The 25,571-nt window shown below is 47.3% G+C and overlaps 1 protein-coding gene across 3 annotated transcripts in view; it reads right to left on the bottom strand.

Moving 5' to 3' along the window:
* The window catches only part of KIF21B (kinesin family member 21B), a 414,008-nt gene that overhangs the window by 219,895 nt on the left and 168,542 nt on the right, over window positions 1-25,571 (bottom strand). For all 3 annotated transcript variants that reach the window (XR_011282930.1, XR_011282931.1, XM_069633645.1), the window contains exon 3: window positions 14,971-15,153. Coding sequence is in view for 1 of the 3 variants with exons in the window: in XM_069633645.1 (XP_069489746.1) it covers window positions 14,971-15,153 (183 nt within the window). In the remaining 2 variants the exon portion in view is untranslated. The remainder of the gene's footprint in view (window positions 1-14,970; window positions 15,154-25,571) is intronic.

Here is a 25,571-nt window from a genome sequence, read left to right as displayed (position 1 = left end):
CTCCTGATGGAGGTGATAGCTATTAAAAAAGCAGTCTTAAGCGTGAGGTGTTTAAGAGATGCTTTGTGCATGGGTTCGAATGGAGAGCCCATGAGTCTGGTAAGTACCACATTAAGGTCCCATCCGGGAGCTGGGTCAGCTATCGGGGGGTGTATTCTCTTTACTCCCTCCATGAAGGCCTTTATAACAGGGATCCTCCACCACGACACTTTGAGTTGGGAAGTGGTGTATGCAGAAAGTGCAGCTAGGTGGACTTTAATGGAGTTAAACACTAGACCTGAATCCAATAGGTGGGTCAGGTCTAGGACCACATGTGTGGGAGAGCAGTCAATAGGGTTGATGCTTTTACTCCTGCACCAGATGACAAATCTTTTCCACTTGCTAGAATAGCAGTGGCGAGTGTTCGGCTTTCGGGCTTCCCTGAGGATGTCCATGCATCTTTGCGGGAGTTGTAGATGTCCGAACTCTATGATCTCAGGAGCCAAGCTGCTAAGTTCATGTTCTGGGGGCATGGATGCAGTGTCCTGCCCTTGTCCTGAGACAGCATGTTGTACGGGCAGGGGAGTTTTACTGGGGGGGATAGAGACATCCCCATCAAGTGAGCGAACCATGGTTGTCGTGCCCACATTGGGGCCACTAGTATCATGGTCACTTGTTCCTGGTGCATCTTGTGCACCACTTTGTTGAGAAGGGGAGTCGGGGGGAAAAGCGTAAACAAATTTCCCTGACCATTGCATCGACAGACCGTTCCCCTTGGATTGGTTCTGGGGGTACCTGGAGGCGTAACTTAGGCATTGTGAGTTTTCCAGGGTTGCGAACAGGTCTATATCTGGGAATCCCCATTGTGTGAAGACGTCGAAGACGATGTCTTCGTGCAGGCGCCATTCGTACTCTTTGGGCAGGGGGAAATCTCTGCTGAGACTGTCTGCTAGCAGATTGAGTTCCCCGGGTACATGTAGTGATAGTAGGAACATGTCCTGTTTGAGAGCCCACTTCCATATATTCTGGGCCAGCTTGGACAGGCCTGGAGAGTGGGTGCCCCCTTGCTTGTTGATGTAGTACATGGCTGTGGTGCTGTCTGTAAGGACCATTACTGTTTTGCCTTGTAGGTGTTCCTGGAAGGCTCTTAGCGCCTTGAACACAGCTAGTAGCTCCAGTAGATTTATGTGTTTGGATGCTACGTTCGGAGTCCACACTCCGTGAGCAGTCTGATGGGATAGGTGCGCCCCCCATCCTGTGAGGGATGCGTCTGTGGTTAGAGTGGCTTCCGCCGCGGGTGTGGCAAAGGGTTTCCCTTTTTCCATGTTTTCCTTTGTCCACCACCGTAGCGAGAGAACTAAGGCCTGCGAGACCACAACTAGATCCTCCCATAGTCCGCTGGCCTGACACCACTGGCTGTTGAGCCACTCTTGCATTGGGCGCATGCGCAGGCGCGCGTGAGGTACCAAATAAATACACGACGCCATCATTCCTAGCAAGCGCATTGCCTTGCGTACCGTCACCTCTCGACCGGTTACATATTGAGGGATTTGAAACAGCATGTTTTGGACCCTCTCTTTGGAGGGGAAGACGAGGCCTTCCTTTGTTTGAATTAGAGCCCCTAGGAATTGCTTGATTTGACTGGGGTCTAAATTGGACTTCTTTTCGTTGATGGAGAAGCCCAACTGGAACAAAAGGTCTACTGTCTTTTGGGTATTGGAGAAGCATGTTTCGTAAGAATCCCCTGTTATGAGCCAGTCGTCGAGGTAAGGGTAGACTGGGATGGACAACCTGCGCAGGTGGGCCGCTGCCACTGCCAGCACCTTCGTGAATACCCTTGGTGCTGATGCTATGCCGAAGGGTAGCACTTTGAACTGTTAGTGTTTGCCCTCTATCATGAACCTGAGGTATTTTCTGTGCGCTGGCAACATTAAAATATGAAAGTATGCATCTTTCATGTCCAATGTTGTCATGTAATCTCCCTGAGAAAGCAGTGGGATTACTTCCTGTAAGGTTACCATACGAAACTTTTGGGGTTTGATAAACTTGTTCGCTGGGCGCAGATCTAATACAGGGCGCATGGTTAGATCCTTTTTGGGTACAAGGAAGTACACTGAATAAATACCTTCCGTTACCTGAGATAGAGGCACGACCTCTATGGCTCCTTTTTCCAGCAGTAGTTGTACTTCTTGGAGAAGGATGGCAAGATGTTCCGGTGTCATGCGACGTCCCCTCGGGGGTCTGTAGGATGGGGAACTGTTGAATTCGATACAGTATCCGTGGGCTACGGTGGACAGTACCCAACGGTCTGACGTTATCTCCTCCCATGCAGGAAGAAAGGATGATATCCGGCCCCCGACCGGTGTTGCATGGGAGGGGAAGCGAATCTTCGCGTCACTTGGAGTTGTTGGGGGCTTGGGAGCCTCTGGGGGTGGATCCCCGACCCCTCCCTTTGCCCCGGCGTTGGCCTCTTTGGCTGTACTGCCCACTATTGGTTTGGTAATTGGTGGCAGGGTATTGCTGATGTTGATTTTGTTGTTGGTGTTGGCGTTGGCCACGAAAAAAGCGTTTGTTGCCATAGCCGCGCCTGGTAGTGGGCTTAGAGATTTGGTCAAGAGTCTTGATAGTGTCGAACTCTTTTTTAGCCATCTCTAGGGCTTCATCTACCGCTTTTCCGAAGAGGTTAGCGTCCTCGACAGGTTTATTTATCAAAGACGCCTGTGTCTCTGGTTTAAAGCCTGAGTTGCGCAGCCATACATGGCGCTTTAGGAGTATTCCTTGTACCAAGGAACGTCCTGCTGTTTCTGCCGCGTCCAGAGAGTTTTTAACAATGCTCTGGTTCACTTGGGTTCCTTCGCCAATAGTTGACAGTAGGCGCGTACGTAAAGGCTCCGGTGCTTCCTCGGCGTCTTTTCGCAGTTTGGCCCACTGCGCGTCTGCGTAGCTTGCAAGCAATGAATTGTTGTTGGCAATTCTTGCTGAGAAGGCAGCCGAGGAAGTAACTCTTTTTGCAAGGGCATATAGCCTCTTGCCCTCCTTGTCAGGGGGTGCCTCACTGGTGGAAAGTGGTACCCCTGCCCTCTTTCTAGTATTAGATACCACTAGGGAATCCGGAATGGAATGTCCCCTAATGTAGAGGGGGTCTGAGGGTGAAGGAGTGAAAAGTTTTTCAATCCGTGGATTGACCCCTCTGATCATTGCGGGAGTGGACAGCGAAGGTATGATCCTTCTCTTCACTGAAGCGAGGAGTGGAATGGTCTGGCTGACCGGGGGTTTTTCTTTAATCACTCTTTCTACAAAGTCCAATTCTGGAGAGAGTTCCCCGGTGTCGAGTTCGAAATGCGCTGCTGCTCTGCGCAACAGTGCATTGAACGTGGGCTGATCGTCAATTGGAGACGTGTTCCTAACTGGAGAATTGTCCGGAGGAGTTAGGTTTAGGACATCAGTGTCGGAATACACTGATGGTGATTGCCAGGGGTGTGAAGGTCCCTCTTCTGGGTTAACCCCGAAGCCTTCTTCTATAATGTCTGTTCTGTCTTCCAGACATTCCTCCTGGTTTTGTTCTTCATTGTCCATGAAATCATCTTCCTCCTCGAAGTATTGTTCCTCCCCAGTGAGGTCATATACATCTTGGAAGTCTGAGGCTGTGTCCTGCTGGGGATCGACTAGCCTCGGATTTTTGGCCCTGGGGTCCTCCTGAGGCCCTTCTCTGGTCCTCTTGTGAGTTTGAGAGGCCTGGGTGGTCATGAACCTTTCCATCCTCTCCATACAGAGGTGGAGTCTTTCCATTGTTTCATGGGGTACCCCAGAGCGATCTGGCGGGGGAAACATAGGGTTATCTAACTCGAAATGGCTCGACCTCTCCCAAAGCGTCGAGGAAAGTGTCCCGTCGCCCTCCGAAAAACCTTCAGGTGAGTCGGGAGACTCCCTGACTGAAGGGGGTAGTCCCTGCTTCCCTTCGGGCTTTTTCGGCGTATCCTTTAACTGATGCGTAACGCTCGACGTAATCTTCGGCGTACGCTTTTGGGCGTCGGCTACAGCGATCCTTGCTAAGCTATCTGCGACTCGCTTGTCGGCGACTCGTTTGTCGGCGGAAGCTTGAGTTTTCGACGCTATGGGTATCGAACGCTCTACGGCGGTCTGCGCTTTCTGTTGGTGCGCACCGGCCGATGGTTTGGTGGCAGCGCCCTTGTTTGCTGAAAGCCCAGTCGCAGGTCGCGGCTGCGGTTGCGAGAGGGGCTTCGAACCCGAACGGTCCGAGGAGGCCGCCGGTGGAACCTGCGTCTCCTTGGGCGCCGAAGGTCTTTTCGACTTTGTCGAAGAAGAGCCGTGGGTTGTGTGTTTATGTGGATCTTTGTGTGCGTCTGTGTCGCCGGGGTGTTCATCCCCATAAGCAGGGCGTGAGCCGAGCCCGTCGGGGCCGGGGACAGACGACGAAGCGCGTAAGCGCTCCTTAGAGGGGGTTTCGACTTCCGTAGCGGAGGTCGTGTTATCGCGTTCCTCGTCACTGTCGGTGGTAGCAGCGGCGGGTGAACCTTCGGCCTTCGACATCGCGTAGGCCGCCCACCTTTTAACCCTTCGGTCTTTTAGAGTTTTAGGCTTAAGAAGCCGACAAGCCGCGCACCTTTCCTCCTTGTGATCGAGGGGCAAGCAGCGGTTACACCGTGAGTGCTTGTCCTTCCAAGTGAATTTGCCTTTACAAAGTGGGCAAAACCTAAACGGTGTCCTCTCCATAGCCGAGGCAATAAATCGCGATAAACACCCCAAGGGAAAGGAAGGGGAAAGGGAAAGGCATTCTCAGAAAAGACCCAGAGATGTCCCACGACCCCACTCTCCCTACTGTATATGGCCTGCGAGGCCAGGCCACGTGTTCGGCAGCGCCGAAGGATTCCTTCCGCTCGACCCTCCGTCGAAGATTCTTTTCGGCGGAGAACAGCTTACAACTGCGTCGAGGGAGGGATTATTAATATTAGAGAAAAAACGACCAAAGGTCGAGGAGTTGCAATGTCTCTCGAGGAGCTCCGCGTGAAGGCGACCAGAAGCTGGGCGGAAAAAAACAATCTGAGGGACCTCGACGCGTGAGGGATTGTGGGTACAACGCACGTCACTATAGGGATAGTGTTTCAGACACGCCTTGTCGACGTCCCCTTTTCGACTACGAAAAACAAAATGCAATACTCCGCAGTGACCACTGGATGTCGGACCTATGCACAGCATGTGATTCTAAGCAGATTAACAAACATCAGAAATGTTGTTTCTGTTTTCACAATCCTATCCTCACTAACATACCCAGCCCTCTTCTCTTGCCACATGAGGGCCTGGAGACTGCCCTTCGGTGGTAGCGGTGCACGGTATAAATCAACATAATATAACATAAAATCAATTTGAGTTTTGAGCCACTGATCCCCAACAACTTTAGTCGTGCACAAACTGCTCACTGCAATGCAAGCAAAAAAAAAATCTTGCAGCTTGCAGGGTCAATTCACGTTTAAAGAAGAAACTGTTGCTTGCTACATGTTGCAATAAGTGAAAACCAATGCCTCCACTGTAACAGGCAGGAACTGGGTGCAATCACAACCCATTTGCCTGCACACTGCTTTCAGTGGAATTCCCCAGTGCAGCAATATGTCCCCCCCACTTAGATCATTTGTGAATGACTTAGAATTTCAGTCAACTTTTCAAACACCCCCACTGCACATCACACGCAAAAAGTGTGACCAGCCTCTTGAACAGGGTTGGCTCTGACAGACCTCCGTCACTTACAGCAGGGGTCTGCAACCATTGGCTCTCCAGGTGTTTTGCACTCTATTAAAAATAAATACAATGGATGCCTATGGAGACGAAGGTTAGCTCGGGGGCAATGCAATAGTCATGGAAGCAAGACAGCGCGGCACAACACAGGTTTCGAATCCCAATTCCCGCGCTTAGAGACCACTCGCTGGTATTAAGTGCATTAAAAATGAACAATACATCAAATAAAATAAATTGTGCAGGCAGGCAGTGATATCAAGCAATGCCCCAGACATCAGGAAAGGATAATTGCAGTGACCACTGTCTGGGCCAGATGCCCCTAATAAGTGTTAATGAGCGTCAATGTTTGGTGATAAGAACTATGAAGGCACATTTATTTCCGAAAGCCCACACATCCTCAGTTAACTACCCAAGTTGGCATGTTCCATCAATAGAAATGATGACACTCACAAAGCAACCCTCCATTGGTAAACTGTCCAGTTTATTTCCATGTTGTTTGATGGCTTGAACACACACAAAAGGTTTTTTTTGTGGGATTTCATATTTTACTGACATCATGCCTAACATGTCTGTTTCAAACCCTTGCAACGATAGGCAAATGCCTGAGGTGCGGACCCAACCTGCTGGTCTGGGACCGTTTTTGTTGGTCCATGAGAGACAGTTTTCTGGCCAAAGAGGACCAGCATGAGGACTTTCTATACTGTTAAACTAGTTGTTTGGACCAGTGCTACTGAACGAATACAACTTAAAATGCGCAATTTGCAACTCATTTTACCCCCCACCCCGCGGGTAGCACAATCAGTGTGTCAGAAAAGGAATGAATTGCCATTTGCGACGGTGAGCCACTTTTTCATTGATGCCCGAGTCTATTTTATGCCCTATTACAAACATGGGTCTAGGTCACAAATGAAATATGGGGGAAAAAAGCGAATCCATGAAAGATCCAATGCTGGAGAAATAATGTGTCTTTTGTGAATGCATTTGATGTCATTTCCGGCCACATCCACTGGTAATGACTCTTATGTACTGGGACATTGCACGCTCACATTTTTTAAACCTATTTGTGGTCCTGCTAACTACTGACAGCGTAGAAATGGAGGGGGCAGGGGCACAATATCCCTCCCCTGCTGATTTCAGCGGGAGAAAGGCGTATCTTATGGGATCTCCCGTGCCTCATTCCACGCTGTGTACATACTTTCTGCAATGCATCACGTGGCATGACAAGGGTTGCACACTGCGTGGCAGGCTTGTTATGCACAATGTTGTCTAGTTGGTGGCTAAAGCCTGAAACATGTACACGACAGCTCAGTGTGTTCAGCGCTTGCTGCTGAGATCTGTGCTTGATCTGTAGGTCGCAGGTTGGAATCCCGTCAAGGCCAGCTCAGCCTTTCATCCTTCTGAGGTCAATAAATGAGTACCAACTTCGGTTGGGTGATAATTGTACGTAAATATATGCTATGTACAGTACTTTGGGAAAGCACCACATAAATAACAACTCATTATCATAATCACCAGTCCCGCACATATATGAATGGAGATTTGTTAAGATGCAGAGACGTTACCAAGGTGCCTCGGAGCAGCAGCTGCTCAGACAACTTCTTCCCCCAAACACCCGTAATCTTTAGCATAAGTGCAATGATGGGAAACACGTGTCAAGGGAGCACTTCCTGCCTTACGGGATGCTCCTGAAAGGAGGGGGGAGGGGGCACTGAGTCACCAAACCCCAGAGGCCTGGAGTGTAGACACCCGTGGGGGGCATTAATGCAGATGGGATCAATTCCAAGCATGTCCTCCGCTGGGAGGGGGGGGGGGGGGAATGCAACCACAGGCCATAACATTCACAAGTGTTTGCCAGAGGCAGGTCAGGCTTGACTTGGGGCGGGGTGAAAAGGCCGACCCCCAGGCCTGAACACAGAGACGGGCACTCCCCACAGAGATCTCCACAGAACAGGGTTCTGCCACCTTTGGCTCGCCAGATGTTTCAGACTACAAATCCCATCAGCGCTATTCAGCACTACCAAGTGTGAGACACCATGTGACTCATAGTGCAAAACATCAGGAGAGCCGTAGGCTGCAGACCTCTTCCATAAAATATATGACTTGCATAGAATACCCTACACTTGCTTCTTGTGTGTGCGCATGCATGTGTGCGTGGGAACACGCAAATATATCGTGTTTGTGCATAGCTTGCTCTGTACCTGCCTTTGATGCTGTATCTGGTGGGTGACTGAACTAAGCTTGTACCAGACCATCAAGGCTTAGCTCTCTGTTCTACTTGCACCAGGGCAGAGTTAGTAGCATATAAATGCATTACTGGGCACAGGCTAAGCCCTGTAATAGTCAAATCATTTAACACAGTTTCCTTTTGTTAACTGACTCAAAAGCCGCTCATGAATATAAAACAAAAAAAAGGTTTCCCCCTTTTAATCATAGTTATGTTTCCAACAAGAAATACAAGAGGGGAAAGAAAACTGTTAGACTTTCCATAGCTCTATTCCCAAACCTGGTAGAATTCTAAATCACTCCACACTATCTTAATCCCAATCTTTTGAGACTATTCAGGAGAACATTCTTCTCACTGGTCTGCACAATGGAGCTCTACAGATGTTTTGGACTATAACTCCCATGATCCATCACCACTGACTGCACTGGCTAAGGTCAGTACGACTTGTAGTCCAAAAAACTCGAGAACCCAAGGTTGCAGTCCCCTTTCTATGGGTTTACTGTGGAATCGAGTTGGAAGGCAATCTGTGGCTTTCCACATGTTTTGAAATACGGCTCCCATGGTCCCTCACCATTGACTATACTGAGTAGGACAGATGGGAGTTTCAGGTTAAAACATCTGGCCAGTTGCAGGTTGCCTGTCCCTAGCATGGAGCATGTGTGATCTCCATTCCTTCTTAAAGAATGATTCACTTGACACTTGTCCCCAAGATGGAGTGCATGACCCCAGAACTAAACGAATGGTGTCAGAATGTGTGTCCATGTCCTGGAATTATTTAAAAGATTGTGTCAGAACGTGGTCTGGGCCTGGAGCCTTCTGCACCATAATGACAATATGCCACCAATGTCCTGTCAACACCTGAAGTGCTTCAGCTTCCTGTCGGTGTGCTTCCATGTTTTGCTCCTCACAGAATTGTAGATGAGATTGTGTGGCACTGGCAGCACACACATAAAGTGCGACAGGTAGGTTCTGCACCCATTATGGACAGCCTGCCACTGATGGTTGTGCAGCCCTCTCACTAGCCAACATGATGGAGAGCATTCTGGAAACAGCACCAGCTTCTGCCAACAGGTAGGTACCTTCTGATTGCAAGCTGCTATGTTTAACAAGATAGTAGTAAGTGTGATGTTGGAACAGCACTAGGACAGTGAACCAGAAATGGGCATACCAGAGGCATTAAGAACCAGGCAGGCCTCTGGGGCAGTAGCACGCACATTATGTCTGGACCAGGTATAGAGACCACCACTGAGAAAAAATCTTATTAGTTTGCAGAACCTGGGGGAGAATGTGGACAGACAGAGCGGCATGGGGCAGAAGCGGTATACGGTGTTTATATCGAATCCTTTATATTGAATGCCCATGTATTGATTATTATCTACATCAAAAACCTTTATAGTGAATATATTCAGGGTGGGGTAAAGGGATACATATTTTTGGGAAACGGTCGGAATGGTTTTTTAGGGGTGGGAAACAGGGGTTTGGGGGGCACCCCCCAAATCCCCAAAAAATAATAATAATGCACTCACTATAAAGGTTTTCAAGATAAAAGATTCGATATATGGGCATTCGTTATAAATTACTTCGCTCTAAAGACATGTAACCGGCAGAAACTGGGCAGTGGGAATGAGGCTGGCGCACACCTGAAGCAATATGAAACAAAGGGGCAGAACGAGGGCACTCAGAGCCTCGTGGGGCAGACCTGGGGCAATGAGCGCAGGAGAGGCACATGAGGCATACCTCGGGCACTGCTAAGTACATTGGCTCAAACCAGGAGGCAATGGGCATCAGAAATATTTCATGTGTCCTCATACAGAACTGCTTGTATATCCATCCAGAAATAGTGTTGCAAAGGGCAACACTGTTACCCAGGGAGATAGGATCCCAAGAAAAGAGTAGAACACCCAAAGGCGAGTGTGAGATTGCTGGTAGAGTTCCTCTAATAGGACACAAAATGTACATGGCGCCATTTAAAAATGTCTCCTGTCGTCAGTGCCACTCACTCATTCGTATGTAAATATTGCGCTGCAGACACGACTCAAAATGTTGCTCTATGATCAACCAAGTACAAAACTCTGTACGTTGATTCTAGGTCACACACTCCTGCTGTGGGTGCCAAATGATGGCTTGATATCCAAATTCTGTATTTAGTCATAGGGTTCTAAACACTCTTCTTCGTGCGGTCATATTTCACCCTGAATAAGCATCTTCTCTGTTTATATATTTTATCAAGTGATGTCATTTTAGTTTGGGGTATTAGGTGGCGCCAAAGCACCACCTATAAGCCAAAACTATTGCATTACAGTACAGATGGAGTGAAATGGCATATGAGGAGGGACATATAGCTTACAGGTGGTTGTTTGGTAATTTACCCACCCATTAACTGGCCATGGCAATGCTAAACCCTATAGCCATTACCAACCACTTCCTGCCCCTCCCACCCAAAAGACATCCTCCTGGGATCTCTTTGAGCTAGCTTTATCAAGCTTTATCATCAAGATTTGTGCTCAAAGTGCCTGCCAGTGTTTTTTTTTCTTTTCCCAAGGAGTGTTCTGAGAGTTAACTACTTAACTGGAGCTGTAAACACACTTTTGGTGTAATAGAAATGTCTTAACCAGATCTGCCTTTGTCTACTCGATTTATAAGCACTCCGCATGTCCTTCATTGAAGTCCTGTTAAAAACCAGCATTGGAAGAGCCAACAGTTTTGGCTTGCCTATAAGTATTAGGAATTTGCAAGGCACTGTTCTTATATGCCCAGGTACTTGCACCATTTTGCAGCTGCTACCATCGATAGCCAGTTAATACCACTATGGTCTTGACCCTAGCCTACACAAAAGCCAGCACCTTGGGCGAGGCACTTGTGAATCAGGGAACACAGACGGAATCCGGCAGTAACTAGCAATGCTCTCTCGCCCAGCCTCAAGTACCATCTCAACAGGTCAGCCATTGTTCTTACCCTCATCCGGTTCCTCAGGGCACTTTGCCTCAACTGCAGCCTCTCCAGCCTGGAGTCCCACGCATACCACTCCAGCCCACTTATCTTCTGACCTTTGTCATGTGACCTTGGTTCTTTCTTCCAGCCTCGCAGGAATAGACATAGTAAAGGGACACCATCCATTTAAAATCTCCATACCAGCCACACTTGTTTGCAGTTTTTTTTTCTGTTTTTTTTTTTTTAGGGAAATAGTGCATGTGCACAAATTGCAGCACCAACTTCCCTAAGGAAAAAAGTATAAGCACCTTTGAGGTTTGGTCAGTGTGGTAATAGCGATAAACACAGCATTCGGGGGCACACAGGGCCAGTAACAGCTCTAAGCCCTCTGAGACTTTCTGCACTTCGACCTACCTGTCTCCCGTTGGCGGGTCATTGCCAGCCCTCTCCAACCCCAAGCTCAGTGTTCATCACTATATAAACGCAGATCAAACCAAACAACTTCACGGTATTGTGTTACATCCACTTTGCATTGTGTGTCTAGTCTGCTGTGTAGCGTAAGCACATGATACAAACAGTGCAATGTGTAGTGCCAGCCTTTGTGTTTGCCTGCACAAAGCACTTGACACAAAAAGAATACAGTGTTTACAATACTATCTAGAAATACTATCTAGATGTGACGCAGGCTAAAGTTTAGAATTCCATCTAAGTGTGGCACATGCTAACATTAAACAACAAAACTGACTTGACTTTACAGTGACTCCTGCAATCATAGACACTATTATGACATTTAATTGAATGTTAAAAACTGCATCGAAAAATGCTTTATGCTGACACACTTCAACCAGTTTGAATATGACACTTAGAAAATATGCGTCACTCTGCTGCATGCTGGGTCTCAATAATGTGAATGCCACTGAACTCTAGCACAGTTACCACCTAATTGTTTATTAATCCAGCTGCTCGAACTGCAGCTCGCTTATGCCCAACATGTTTCATTCCCCTACACCACTTAGATAGTTGAGGGAACTTCTTCAGGGGTAGCTTGTCAGAAACACTCTTGTATAACAACGATCTTCGTTCGTTTCCCAAAATTATATTGCAGAAATAACGTTTCCTTGATACTGCTGCAATTTAGAACATCACCACTATATGTGTGATCAGTTCTGGTGGGTCAAGCGCCTACCGAACAGGTGAATGCTTCAACAGCAATCTCGTGACTGACGACTCTCAATGGGCGATATTAAATTGCAATAATCCTTAATCAAAGAATCAATTCGCGCCAGTATACTGTTCACTTTCGAATGTTCCAATTAATACAAAAGAAAGGGGTATGGATTCACATTTGCGCTCGCTCCGCTTTCGGGCCCTTACGTCCAGCTGTGCATCTCTCGTCAGGTGCCGGAACGACAAGCTGATCAGGAAGCGATTTTCCTACACCGTGTAGCACTACTTGCAGGGGGTGGTGGCGCGGGGTATCTAATTGGCCGATATCCGTGGGGCAGCAGGTGACACACTCCTGCAGCAAACGTGATTTTGTCCTTCACTCACATGTACTTCATATGTTAAAGGATATAAATGAGTCCAATACGTTTCGGACCGCAGTCTGTCATCAGGGCCAAGTCTGTATTGTGATATAACAAAAATGATACGTCAATCGACATTGCATCAGTGATCTTCAATGACTGAACCTCTTGAATGCGCTAGAGGAGGCTGGGTAAAAAGACCGTAAAACAGCGAGCTCTGCACAATCACTGGGAAGGAGCACCTCTCTGGTGAGCAAAACGCGAGTAACCCGCTGGGCGATTAGACTGCCTCCCCTGTCCCACACTTCAGGAAGTAGCTGAAGTCCCCCTACTCTTCAGGGTACATCTCACCAATCGCTGATCGCTCCTTGTAATCATTAATTGTTCTCGCTCAGAGGCGCTCCCCTCTTCTACCCCATCACCGATCACCCCAGGTGTGCCTCCTATGTGCAGTTCTCAGTTCCTTCCCAGATAGATTTGCACTTTGTAAATCCCATGCATACAGATATGAACAGAATTATTCCCACAGAAAAGGAAGAAAGCCCCTTCCAGACTGCCCCCACCCCATCTCATTGAGGCTCAGACTCACATCAACTTGGTGACCTTCAATGGAGCTACACAAACGAGGGCCAGTGACATCAATATGATGTGCAGCTGCAAGGTGGAAAAATGCAATCCCCCCAAAAGATACATGGGGTCCTTCTGAGGGAGGTGGGAGGGGTACAAATGTGACATATTGTAATTATGGCCACTTTTACCACATCCCTAAATTTGGACTCTGGAGGCAAAGTGGAGGAAAAACCTACAACTCTTGGCTGGAGTTATTTCTGCCAGTCTACCTCCAGGAAATGGCTGACTTACCGCTGGCGGCAATTCTGCCAAACTCCAAAATGGGGAATAACACCATCTCAGAATATGGAGGAGTTCCTAGGCGGTAAGGAGGCAGTAACAGGATATCCGGCAAACTCAGGATGACCCCCAATGACATTTGTTTGCGGTGCAAAACTGAGCAATCTCCTAATGAGTTGTCCTTTGAAGAAAAACTCTGTATACACATCTTTTCGATATGTATATGGCCTCCTAATCAACACTGCAAAAGGGTTCACGCCTATGAATTAAACTCTACTCTGTGGCACCTGTTTCATCGAGGGAACATCTCCGGATGATACAGGGTATCAAAAAGACTGCTGCACCCGGGTGTCCTTGTGAGTGCAACGCATCTACAAGCAGCCATTCTCTGTCCCCCGAGCCCAGGTACATGCTCACCCTGCCACCCTCCTGTACTGCCTCCGGGCCACCCCTTGCACTGGGGTCTGCATCCGTAACCATAAAGTCTCCCACCCCGCTTTTCTTCTGCACTTGTCAGTTTTACCCTGTCGGCTAAACTCAGCACTGCCACTTGCTGGCTGCACTAACACTATTTACCGCCTTATTTATTTTATTTATTATTATTTATCTGTTTTTCCGCTGTTCCGCACTTTCCAATTTCCCCCTTCCATGCACTTTTCCCCCTTTTTCCCTTCCCATGCACAGGCGCGTTCTCAATGTCACTGGGCCTAGTAAGATCGTTGTTTTGTTCTCCCATGTGCCCCTCCTTTGCCTCATCGCGCTCTGAAATACTTGTGTATGAGCGCGATATAAATAAAATATCATATCATATCCCCACCTGCAACACCTTTCATTATGCACTCACTTGGTAACCTTCCCAAATTAAATGTATCACAAGTGCTACAATAATCTCACTTCATATAGGGGGCCCTCCAAACTGAACTGTCTCGCACCACGCCAATAAGGAGTGTTATTATCACCCAACTGGACAGTACATGGGCGCTTGGCTTCACTGGATGGAAGGATGCTTTGCTGCGATTTCAGCCTGAATCCTGCAGTGCTCTGCATTAAAAGCAATGTCACCCAATTTGTCGATTGAAAGCTGTTGCATCCACAGTGGGTTACCAAGGCCCGGAGGATCCTTTGATAGCATGGATCTCCTTACACAGGTTCGGATTAAAACAGTGCCTTTGATCATGACAGCTTGAGCAGTTGGCATAACCATATATTTATTTATTTATTTATTTATTTATTTATTTATTTATTTATTTATTTATGCAATTTGTATAGCGCCCCAAACCCTAAGGCATCTGGGGGTGGATGCCTTAGGGCAGGGGTCTGCAACCAGTGGCTCTCCAGATGTTTAGAACTACAACTCCCAATATGACATGTCATTGACTATGCTGGGTAGGGCTGATGGGAGCTGTAGAGCAAAACATCTGGAGAGCCAAAGGTTGCAGACCCCCGCCTTAGTATTTTGGAGGCTGCAGTAGGTCATGGCAGAGATGCCCTGGCTGAGCGACACTTTTGCTGAATTTGTTTTACAGATTTTACCACTTTGTAACTGCACAATACGGGGGGCAACCTCCCCTCGCCCCACCTTCTATATACCTTACCCCAACTTACCATCTTCATGTTTGTGGTAAAAGAAAGTGGTACAAAATATGGCCAAAGAAATTCTACGAATTCAATTCAGCAAAAGTGGGTAATTCCCCCTACATCTTCTCTTACCTCAAGGAACTGGGCGCTGACTTTAAACTCTGGTGCCGCCACGCCCTGCTCGCGCGCCAGGCGCTGGCGCTCCCTGATTCCGCTGAAGAGGTGGGTGATGGCTCGCGGGATGATGCCTTCCTGCTCTGGAGCCAAATTCATATCGAATCCAGTGCCCATGGTGTAGGTCTTGCCGGAGCCCGTCTGAAAGGACACAGAAACGCAGGTCATTAGTGCCCGAAGAAGGCCTGGAGGGGCGTGGACGCATGCACGCTGACCAGGTTAGGAGAGTGGCGGAGGGACTAGACTGCGGGTGCATGGAGCAAATCATCTCAGCGCTGAGGTTTTTAGAGCACAATTACGCCCTTTGTGGTCCCTGAGAAGTTCTATGATGAGCCTCCTGCCTCTACTTCTGCAAGCTCTGTGGCCTTCCTGAAATCAATTCTGTTAGGAAGGAAACAACAGGCGTGGCCTGCTTAAATACATGCAACAGGTGTGCAGCATCCCAGCAGGCACCATACACATTCAGTGACATGGCAAAATGTACAATGCTTGAAATCCAAGAGACAGGAACTAGTGTTCATGGCTTTAGCAGTTCTGATCATCTGTCAGTGTGGAGATCATCTCTGTCAGTGTGGGGATCATCTGTCAGTGTGGAGATCATCTCTGCCAGTGTGGAGATCATCTCTGTCAGTGTGGAGATCATCTCTGCCAGTGTGGGGATCATCTCTGTCAGTGTGGAGATCATCTCTGTCAGTGTGGGGATCATCTCTGCCAGTGTGGTGATCAACTCTGCCAGTGTGGAGATCATCTCTGTCAGTGTGGGGATCATCTCTGTCAGTGTGGAGATCATCTCTGCCAGTGTGGAGATCATCTCTGCCAGTGTGGGGATCAACTCTGCCAGTGTGGGGATCATCTCTGCCAGTGTGGAGATCTCTCTGCCAGTGCGGGGATCAACTCTGTCAGTGTGGGGATCATCTCTGTCAGTGTGGAGATCATCTCTGTCAGTGTGGGGATCATCTCTGTCAGTGTGGAGGATATAACACACTATGCCAGCTGATGGTTTGTCATCTATATGTTGTGCTTTTCACTTGAAAGGACCAGGCCTCAGAGAACCAAATATGCATGCAATGTAACTGCACAGTTTAACATGACCTGTACCTTTAAGTTTAACGAATCATGTTCCAAAAACGGTATGAACATACTTCAGTCTATAATATATGCATGCAATGAAATGGACCGTCTAATATTATCTGTTTACTCAATATGTTCTTTACATTACATGAATATATCTTTCAACACAGTCATCTCGTCTCCATCCTTCTTTCTGGTGATGTGGGGGTAGGGTGGGCAGTGAAGGGTCATTTGTTAGGCCTGGGGATCAGAGGTTGGCTTAATTCTTTGTTTTTTTTTCTTGATAAGATCCCATGTAACCGCTGGAAACTCATGCGAATACTGCTATTGTCTCACCAGCCTCCTGAGCCTCTAGCCCGGGTGCCGCCATTTTTTGGTGTCACCTCGGCCCTTGGCCCCTCTGCCAGGTCCCATGCTCCACCCTCCCTAAGCCTTCCATCATCCCCAACCCTCCACCCCCCCCCCTTACTTCCTGGCCTCAATCTCTCAGCTAAGGCTTCCGTGACACTTCCCGGTTGAGCCATCACTATAGAAATAGAAAAGGCACTTGATCCCTTTTCTATTGACTAAGGCAACGGCCATAATTATTTTTTGATGGGATGTTGGGATCACGCAATATGCGCACAGCCCATATCCGGGACCAAAAAAAGAAACATGAAAACTATTTGCACCCCAGTGGAAGCCCCTGGGTCTGAATAGGTATCACCCCTTTCCAACTAGCATACATGGCTATCAGCCCTCACAGAGGCCCTATCTTAGGTTGGGCCTACCTAGGCTTGGGCCGGTCGGCCATTACCTGTTCTGTACACCCACCGATGCCGGAGCGGTAGCTTAAGTCAAATTTTATAAAAAGAATACTCCAATAAATTCAGTGTTTGGCTAATTTATATATTTAGAAGTTATACCCAAATTAGAAATGAGTTGCTTAATTTTCATATTAACCTCTGGAACCTTTGCTCTAAGCACCCTCGATTAACAAAACATGTAAACACCCCCACCTCCCCACTGTAAGGGACTGCAACATGCACTAAAGTAGGGAACAGTCAAGGCAACAAAGCATGTGTGGTCTCCCCACTATGTCTCGCACTATGTCCTCCCAGTATTAGTTGTGAAGCTACATTGCCATGCAAGGAAGTGGTTCTGTTCCCTTAGAAGCGTGTATGACCGTACACTACTACAGTGGCATCTCTAAGGAGGGGTCTGGCGTGTTGGCCTCCCTTTTAGTGGTACCTGGTCTTCCCTCTGGTGCCACTGCAGTGAGCAGGAGGAAGGCCAGCGCTGGCACATTTACAACACAGACCTGTGAGAAACATCACATTGTGATTATTGGGTGTTTTGTCCACTTTAGCCCTTCCCATCACAATGAACGTCCGCTGTGGTATGGCATTTCAAGCACAATAGGCCCTGCTAGAAGACTTCCTCCCTTCATGTGTGTGTTGGCCTTTCTAATGTGCAATATTCACAATGATACAGCTGGAGAGTCGGGTTTGGCTTCACAGGACAGACGGACTGGATGCCTCAGATCCAGAGCTGCTTCTTGAGTGATCTTGATTGTTTTATGTTGCTGTGAACTGTCAATGTGTGCAGCCACAATATGCCATGTGTTGATGTCACACTGGCTTGGATGCTCCCAGTGTACAGCCAGAATAGGTGATATTACATCACATGGTCTGTAAAACGCTTTATGCCTGATTTCTCCTGCTTCTAAGAGCTATAACAACTGGTGTAGTTAGTACCAGCTGTAATTGGGTGCCATTTATCGACATCAAACATGCTGAGATTTGAACTTGGGAAGTTCAGACTGACATATGAGCAATTAACTTGCTGAGCTATCCACCTGCATTGCAGTGTGTGCTTTGATCAACTTTGCAATTGAAAATACACATATGAAATGATATAAAATATAGCATTGATAACAACAGATTCATAATTATGTCATGACAAGTTCCTCCTACTTCAAAGCATTATAGTAATAGGTGTCATATTAATGCATAAAGTAAGTCCCCCCAAATGAAAACGTCACTAAAAGCTGCGGTTATGCACTTTTAAGACAAAATGCTTAAATGTTAGCAGCAATCATTCCAAGCAAATGTGTCCTAACAGCCTTGGTCTAAGGACTTATTTGTGACACCCTAAATATAATGTCTGAAGACGACACTACTCTTACAACATGTTCATGTTATAACTGACAGGGCTTGAGTCCTAACAAAGGTGGGGGGAGTATGACGCACCTAGGAAGTGACATCACAGGAAGTTAATATTTTCTTAAATTAAATGTGTAAATGGCATTCAACTTGTCTTTCACGGTTGGATAAAGCACACCGGACAAATAAACATTTTCCAATGGAACCCATGTTTCTATTGCATTGCTGGGTAATTATAAAACGTGCACACCTTTAAGATCTAAGAGTCCTGTATATCATGGTGTCAACGCGTGATATTTTACTGCCTCGCGTTTCCGTGATCTCGAGTCTTGTAGTTAAGTCTCTTGCTTACACAGCGACGGCCCGGGTTTGAATCCTTGCGGCGGCACAGGGTGAAAGAAATTGGTCATTTCTTTTAAATTCTTTAAACACAGAGAGGAGCGGTGCCCGCCCTCTCAAAAACGTTGGAAGATGCCGTTCTCCACCATGGTGCCTCCACCCGCCTCGAACTTGGGGTATCACTCCACAGATCGCAGGGGCAGGACATTTTCTGGAAGTGGGTGTGAAGATCAAAAGACATCTTCAATCAGCCTATTGCTGAGGAGTCCTTGGTCTTTAATTCCCGCGGTATGGCAGACTTTTTTATTTATTTGAATTTATAAAGCGCGCAGAACTGCCCTGAGGCATCGTGGCGCTGTTACAGTAGGCTCACGCTTAAACATAGGTATAGAGTAACAGTCAGTTACAAAAGTACATTGATAGGTGGTACGGGACTTAGTACACGTTATGGCACTGCAGTAAAAAATCGCCCTAGGCAGCAGAAAGCTCCTCTTCCAGTCTCTGCCCACTTTCTTGCAGATTATCAAACTCATCTCCCAAAATGTTTGCACTACAGGTATAGCATTAAAGTATGAAGTGTCCTATATGCTTGACAAAAGTTCCACTACTGTCCACTAGATGGAAGCACACCTGCATACTAGAATAGATCATGGTGGAAAAAATTGGACCAACAATACAAATTAATGAATTTATGGCACACAATAAATAGGGCGGGTGCAGCAAGATATTTTAAAGACGTATGATGAATATCTGGAATAGACTATGGGAAGAATTCTGACAAAATTAAGAAAACAAGAGCAACAGTTAATCTAATTATTATTATCGTGGTATTTATTGAGCGTAGACCTAACTTCGAGAAGCCACTGAGCGCTTTACAGAGGTAAACAACAGTAAAGATGCATAACAGAGCACTTATCTGAGGTAAGAACAGAACACATGTAGAGTGGGGGGGTTAGTTACAGAGGGGCACAAAGGAGCAGTGCAGCTGTACAGGGTGGCGGCGTCTAGCGAGTCAGGTGGCGCGGCGGGCGGTTAAGTGATGGCCTAGGGGTTGAGGAGAGACTCCTTGAAGAGGTGGGTCTTGAGCTCTTTCCTGAATTGTAGGAGTGAATCTAATGCTGATGGGGAGGAGGTTCCATAGTCTGGGGCGTAGGCAGAGAAGGCTTGTTTTCTGGTCCTTTCCTTTTTGCAGCGGTGGATTTTAAGTCTGCACGTGTCCTAGCTTCTGGTGGTGCGCTGTCCCCTGGAGGTGCACAGTTTCTCCATGTGGTAGCTGGGTGACTTGAGGGCAACTGCCTTACAGATGATGCAGCAAGACTTGAAGTGATGGTGCATGCAGTGGGAGCCAGTGAGGGCCAATGATGGCTGGGGTGATGTGGTCGTATCTGTGAAGACCCTTCATGAGGCGTGTGGACATCTTGAAGGGGAACCTTTCGAAAGCAGCAATTGAAAATGTGACGTGACAAAAAGCCTGAATAAAAGTATTCGAATTATTGAGTTCCAGAGTTTATGAATGTAGCCTTCCATAAATAAAAACAAAGGATAGGGTTTATTTCACTATATATATTGTAACAGCACCTAGGAGAGTGGTGACAGCCAATCAGGAGGATGGGAACACGCTCTTGCAGCGACAGTACTGGCCTGCATTCCATTCCTCGCTGGCTGCCTACCATGCCGCTCCCAGAGCTGCCATTTTCTGTTTTCACCACCGCGAGCCCCCAAGGCCCGCAGTCCTCTGTGCAGTAAGCCCCCCCCTGATTCCCCCTGCTTAGCTCCTGTGCTTCTCTATCACACTACTGCACCGTGCTCTGTCCACTCTCTGGCTACCATTGTATTTATTTATTTATTTAACATTTACAGAGCGCGCCGAACCCGGGGGTATCTGGGCGCTGGAAAACAGGTAATGCAGTACATTCAAGAATAAAAAACGTATGTTTGGCATATATTATGATGGATATATTTACAGGCATAGGATAATTTAAAGATGCATAGGAACCGTAATTCAAATAATCAATAATATTACATGTGCAAACAGAAAATGGACTGTGCCCCCTTTTTGTTTCCCCGACGGACAACTTTGTGTGTAGGTTGTTTTTATAGGTGAATGGCACTACATGACAAGTGCTGCCAATGTCACATAAAAAATAACATTTTTTAAAAAACTATTAACACTCTGGATATCAGCCCGATCTGCTAGCGTTGACCTCAGTGGTAACGGCCCTCAACTCATGCCATGGCCCTCATGAAAGGCTTGGGCTGGCCTACTATAGCGTTAACCACTGAGGTCTGCCCCTATGGTAACATTGCCACCAAATTACTCGATGCATTGTGAAGCTCAGAGGAATAAAGGAAGCGAATGGCTGGTGCAGACATGAGCCCCGATGAGGCCGGCAAAGTAGCATTACCCCTTCATCCATCTTCCTCAGCACAGTCCTCCTATCTGAAGGGTCTCCACTCCTCGAGACAGTCACCCCCAACCTCACTTTCACTGAGAAGTTGTTTAAACTCCACCAATGGAGAAGGGTTTTGGGAGCAACACCTCCTCCCCCAAGGATTACAGAACTACTGCCCAGTCGCCGGTCTACCATGGCCGGCCAAAATTCTGGAGGAAGTAGTTACTCTGTGGAAAAGTCAGCAGTGCTGGACATCTTTCAATCGGGTTTTCAGCCGTTTGATGGTACAACAACTTCTTTCATAGCTGTGTCAGACGACATCCTACAAATTGCTGATGAAGACGATCTTACCTTGCTGGTGATGCTTGATCTTTCAGCAGCAATTGACACGGTGGACCCTAACATTTTATTGTGGGGTCGCTGGCGTCTCAGCTCATGCATTTAAATGGTTTTGAACTTTTTTGTCCAGTCGCCATCAACGTGTTACAATTGCAAACTATCTGTCTGACACTCTCGCTATGGGTTGTGGTGTCCCCCAGGGCTCCTCTTTGTCCCCATTACTATTCAACATATACATGCAGCTTCTGATGGCCATTTTCAGGAAATATGACCTGGGATACCATTCCTATGCAGATGACTCTCAGGTATAAATGAGAGGGAGCAAGTCGACCGAATCTTTACACAAGGTTGTGCATTGTACTGAGGAGGTGGGTTGGTGGATGACAATGCACAGGTTCCAATTAAACCCAACAAAACGGAGCTCATTTTACTTGGGCCTAAACATCTTTTGTGCGATTCTACCTGCAGTCCAACCCTACCAGGCATTTTTGGGACACCAATAATATTGTTGTGCAAGGTCAAAAACCTAGGGTGCCTATGGCAATCAAATGTAGGTTGAAATCTACAAGTGGGAGTTACAGTACAATCTATTTTCTAATCCTTAAGTCTTCCACGACAGGCCCTCCCATGTATATCTTCGGCAGACCAGGCAACTGTAGTAGGGCAATGGTCAATTCAAACCTAGACTACGGGAACGGTTCTGGTATCCTGGTCAGACAAATCAGCCACCTTCAGAGGGCTCAAAATGCAGCAGTTTGTCTTGTTTTCAAGGCACCTTGGACATACCCTCCATCTCCACTCTGCGGTGATCACTTCATTGGATGCCAGTCAAGCAGAGGACTGGTTGTAAGATCATCTCCTTGGTGTTTAAATATTTAAATAATCTGCCACTAACCAGACAGAGTATGAGCAGTCACACCTGCAGGGAATGAGAGTGCCAGCAGGCCAGGCAACACTCTGTACTTCGGTCCCCAGAGGGCACTCCCACTAACAGCACATTGAAACTATAATAATGGTAAAACTGGCGCTATACAAATGACAAGCACAACATGATACAATATACTTGCGTCTAGTTACCAAGGTGAACAAAATGAACCATAGCAGAGTTACATAGTCACAGTCAACATCTCCTACCCATGAAGAGTGGGCAAGTAGTGGGTATGACAGAAGACATTCTTCACATACCAAGACTCCACCAAATAGGTGTCAGGCAAGCCCCAGTGGTGGCCCTCCTGCTGTGCCCCTCCTGTGTCACCTCTTGCTCCTATGCCTCTCACTGGGCCATTCCTGCAGAGACAGACACTCCCCTAGTGGTGATCCTCCAGGAGACATGCATTCATATCACCCAGACGTTCACTCAGGCATGAACCACAGGAGACATGCATGCATATCAACCAGAAGTCCACTCAGGCATGAACCACAGGAGACATGCATGCATATCAACCAGAAGTCCACTCAGGCATGAACCACAGGAGATGGACTGGGGCACATTTTGAAATTATCTCTGCATATAGGTTATTGAAAGGGTGGCTGCTGACCGAACGACCGACCTGAGCACACTGGATGCACCAGTTCCCAGTTCATTCTTTCAAAGGGGGAGAAGCCTACAGCAGAAATGACCAGATGGCAAAAGAGAGGTTGATGCTGGTTTCAGGGCGACCCTGCTGCGAGAACAGAACAACAACAGCTCCACAGTACTGATCCTGTACATTTCCAGGATTTGAAGAGAAGCTCCTGGGTGACTTCCTGGTGGAATCTCTCTTTAGCCGGTTAGATAGCACTGCGGACCAAGTGCTCTTTCTGACATCTGTGCACAGCCTGATGATGCGGGTTTGAATTCCAGCAGGGCCAACTCAGCCTTTTATCTTTCTGAGGTCGATAAATTGAGTATGACACAGTGGGGTGATAATATCAACTGTTATTTCAGCACTTAGATTACCTGTGGGTTTGTAGCGCTATATAAAATCTAGACATTATTCAGAAATGTTCCTGCCAAAACAGGGGTTGCCTCATAAGTTGCAGGATCCACATATAACATTGACAAGAGAGTGAGAGCTGCTCTCTAGATATCCTACAATGTTCTTGGAGAAGTGGCCTACACAGAGCCTAAGCAACCCAATGCTTTCAAGGATGTGCAAGCTCCCGTGGCCACAGTGGAAGACGGTTAGGACGTTAGGACCTTATTCCACACCTGAGGGTGATGGAGTGGCGGCACTAGTGGCCACTGTGAGCCACAGCCATTGGGACGAGCTCTACGGTGGCAGGTCGATGGCACTTTGGGTGAAGTGCTCGTGTGATGAAGATGCATAGCTGTCAGACAGACGAACCTGCAGAACAACTAACACGTCATGACCAGCGATCAAGACACTCTTTGGTGTTTACACTTTCCGGAATAGGGAGGAAGAGTCGTGGCCTTTCCCACAAAGGCACATGGAGTTGCTACTCCTCAGACTCATTGCTAGGGACTATGGGAGGGAATCAGGACAGGAACCGAGGGCCGAATATCGCCCAGTGATGCTCAGCTTTCAGATGCCTTGGTTCCAGGTGTGCTTGCAGGACTTCACACAGTACAATTGCCCAGAATTCCTCCAGATATAGGCGGGGTACGTACTCCTCGGCCCAAACCTGAGGTCAAGGGGACCCCTCTCAGACCAGGGATCCGGGCACCTATCCGCAAGTCTTTTATTTTTACAATCCGAGAAAGGATTCTCAGGCATTCAAGGAGGACTTAAGCTTGGTGGAGTACTTGCCTGCTCCTGAGAGATCTTAGGCCATGAGGGCGTCTGGCGATACACACAAATGCCAACTGAGGTGCATCCCTGCCCGGCCTGTGTTGACCCAGCCTCCTGACAGCAGCTGCAGAAAAACCTGCATGACTGTGCTTGCTCATGTTGCCCCAAAGGGGAAGCCCAGGGCAGAATAAAGAAAGAGTGGGCTTGGCTTCACCTGGGGGGGATCTGCTGCAACAGGGATCCAGGTCTTATTCGCTTGGGAAAAATGAACTCTTCTGTGATGGGAAGAGAGTCTCCAAGAGGGCGACAGGAACATTTATCTTGGAATTTCAGTTGGGAACTCTGAGTTCTTCACTTTGTAGGCCAGGCACAGTGTTTGCAGGCACGATAGCATTCACATGGATGCCAAGTAATGCCTCAACTTTATTTGGAAGCTGGTAGTCCAGTTATGTTATTTATTTATTTAGTGGACATTCTGGGACTTGCATTCTTGCATTTCCCCCTTAAGATTCTAAGTTCCATAATGCAAAGACAAAAAAACAGGACTCCCAACCATCTCCAGAAGCCAAAGGTTCATGTTGGTGCATATAAAGTAAGACTCTAAAACACATTAGAGCAAGTTTTCTACTCATTAGATGATCAATGTGCAAAATGCAGGCTCTAACAACCACTAGGCCGTCCCGGACAGGCCATCATTTGCGCTCGTAGAAGAGTTTTAAATGGATCCATAGCGCTCTGGGCTTTCCTTCCAAGTGTGGAGTTTTTCGATTGGATGAAAGTATTCCATGGGAGCTACCCTATATCCTCCAGAGGCAGACTTCCGCATGCGGCACTTTTCACATTCGCCACTCTGAAACGCTCCGTTGTGTATCCGTATTGTTGTACACCTCTGTAAAGCGCTCCGTTTCTTCTCGAAGCAAGGTCCACTCTCAATAAATACAATAAGAATAATAATAATACTAATAATTAAACCAACCCCTACTGTGGGCCCATTGCAATTTGGTTTGTATTCTAATGTGTTCCTCGCTGCCACCTCAGAGTTGCACATAAGTTGAACCCCGCTGGCACTGCCCGTTACCGGGAAACCTGCCAGAGTTGGCCAGCTCAGCAAGATCACAAACTGTGTGTGCAGGTCAAGCAATGGGCGTTCTCCTCTTTGATTGAGTCGACCCTTGATGATTGGTTTGTATATTTCAGACTGAACTGTAAAAGGCTGAACAAATGCTGTAATAGCCAAGAGGAGCTAGAGCAAAAACAATGGAAGGTTAGCCACAGGAAGTTGCTTGGTAAAGAAGTGTTGGCTTGGGTATTTCAATTGACAACTTTGTTGCTTTGTGGAATGAATGTCATGCTGACTACTGAGGGTTTGTTCATAAATTGTGGTGTTTTTTTATTCACATGAGAGCCAGTCTGTAACAAAATAAATGTTCTGGTTATTGTTTTATGTGAGGCAAATTGTGAGTGGTTTCTATCAGTGGCATCCTGCCCTGTCCACCGTCCATGAAGTTGTCTTGCCCTGTCTCAGGTCAATATTCTACAAT

This window comes from Ambystoma mexicanum, chromosome 13 (genome assembly GCF_040938575.1).
Source record: "Ambystoma mexicanum isolate Mex_15411 chromosome 13, UKY_AmexF1_1, whole genome shotgun sequence".
In the NCBI taxonomy this organism is placed as follows: domain Eukaryota; kingdom Metazoa; phylum Chordata; class Amphibia; order Caudata; family Ambystomatidae; genus Ambystoma; species Ambystoma mexicanum.
Note: the sequence above shows the minus strand (reverse complement) of the source record. Positions and strands in the feature narration are given on the sequence as shown.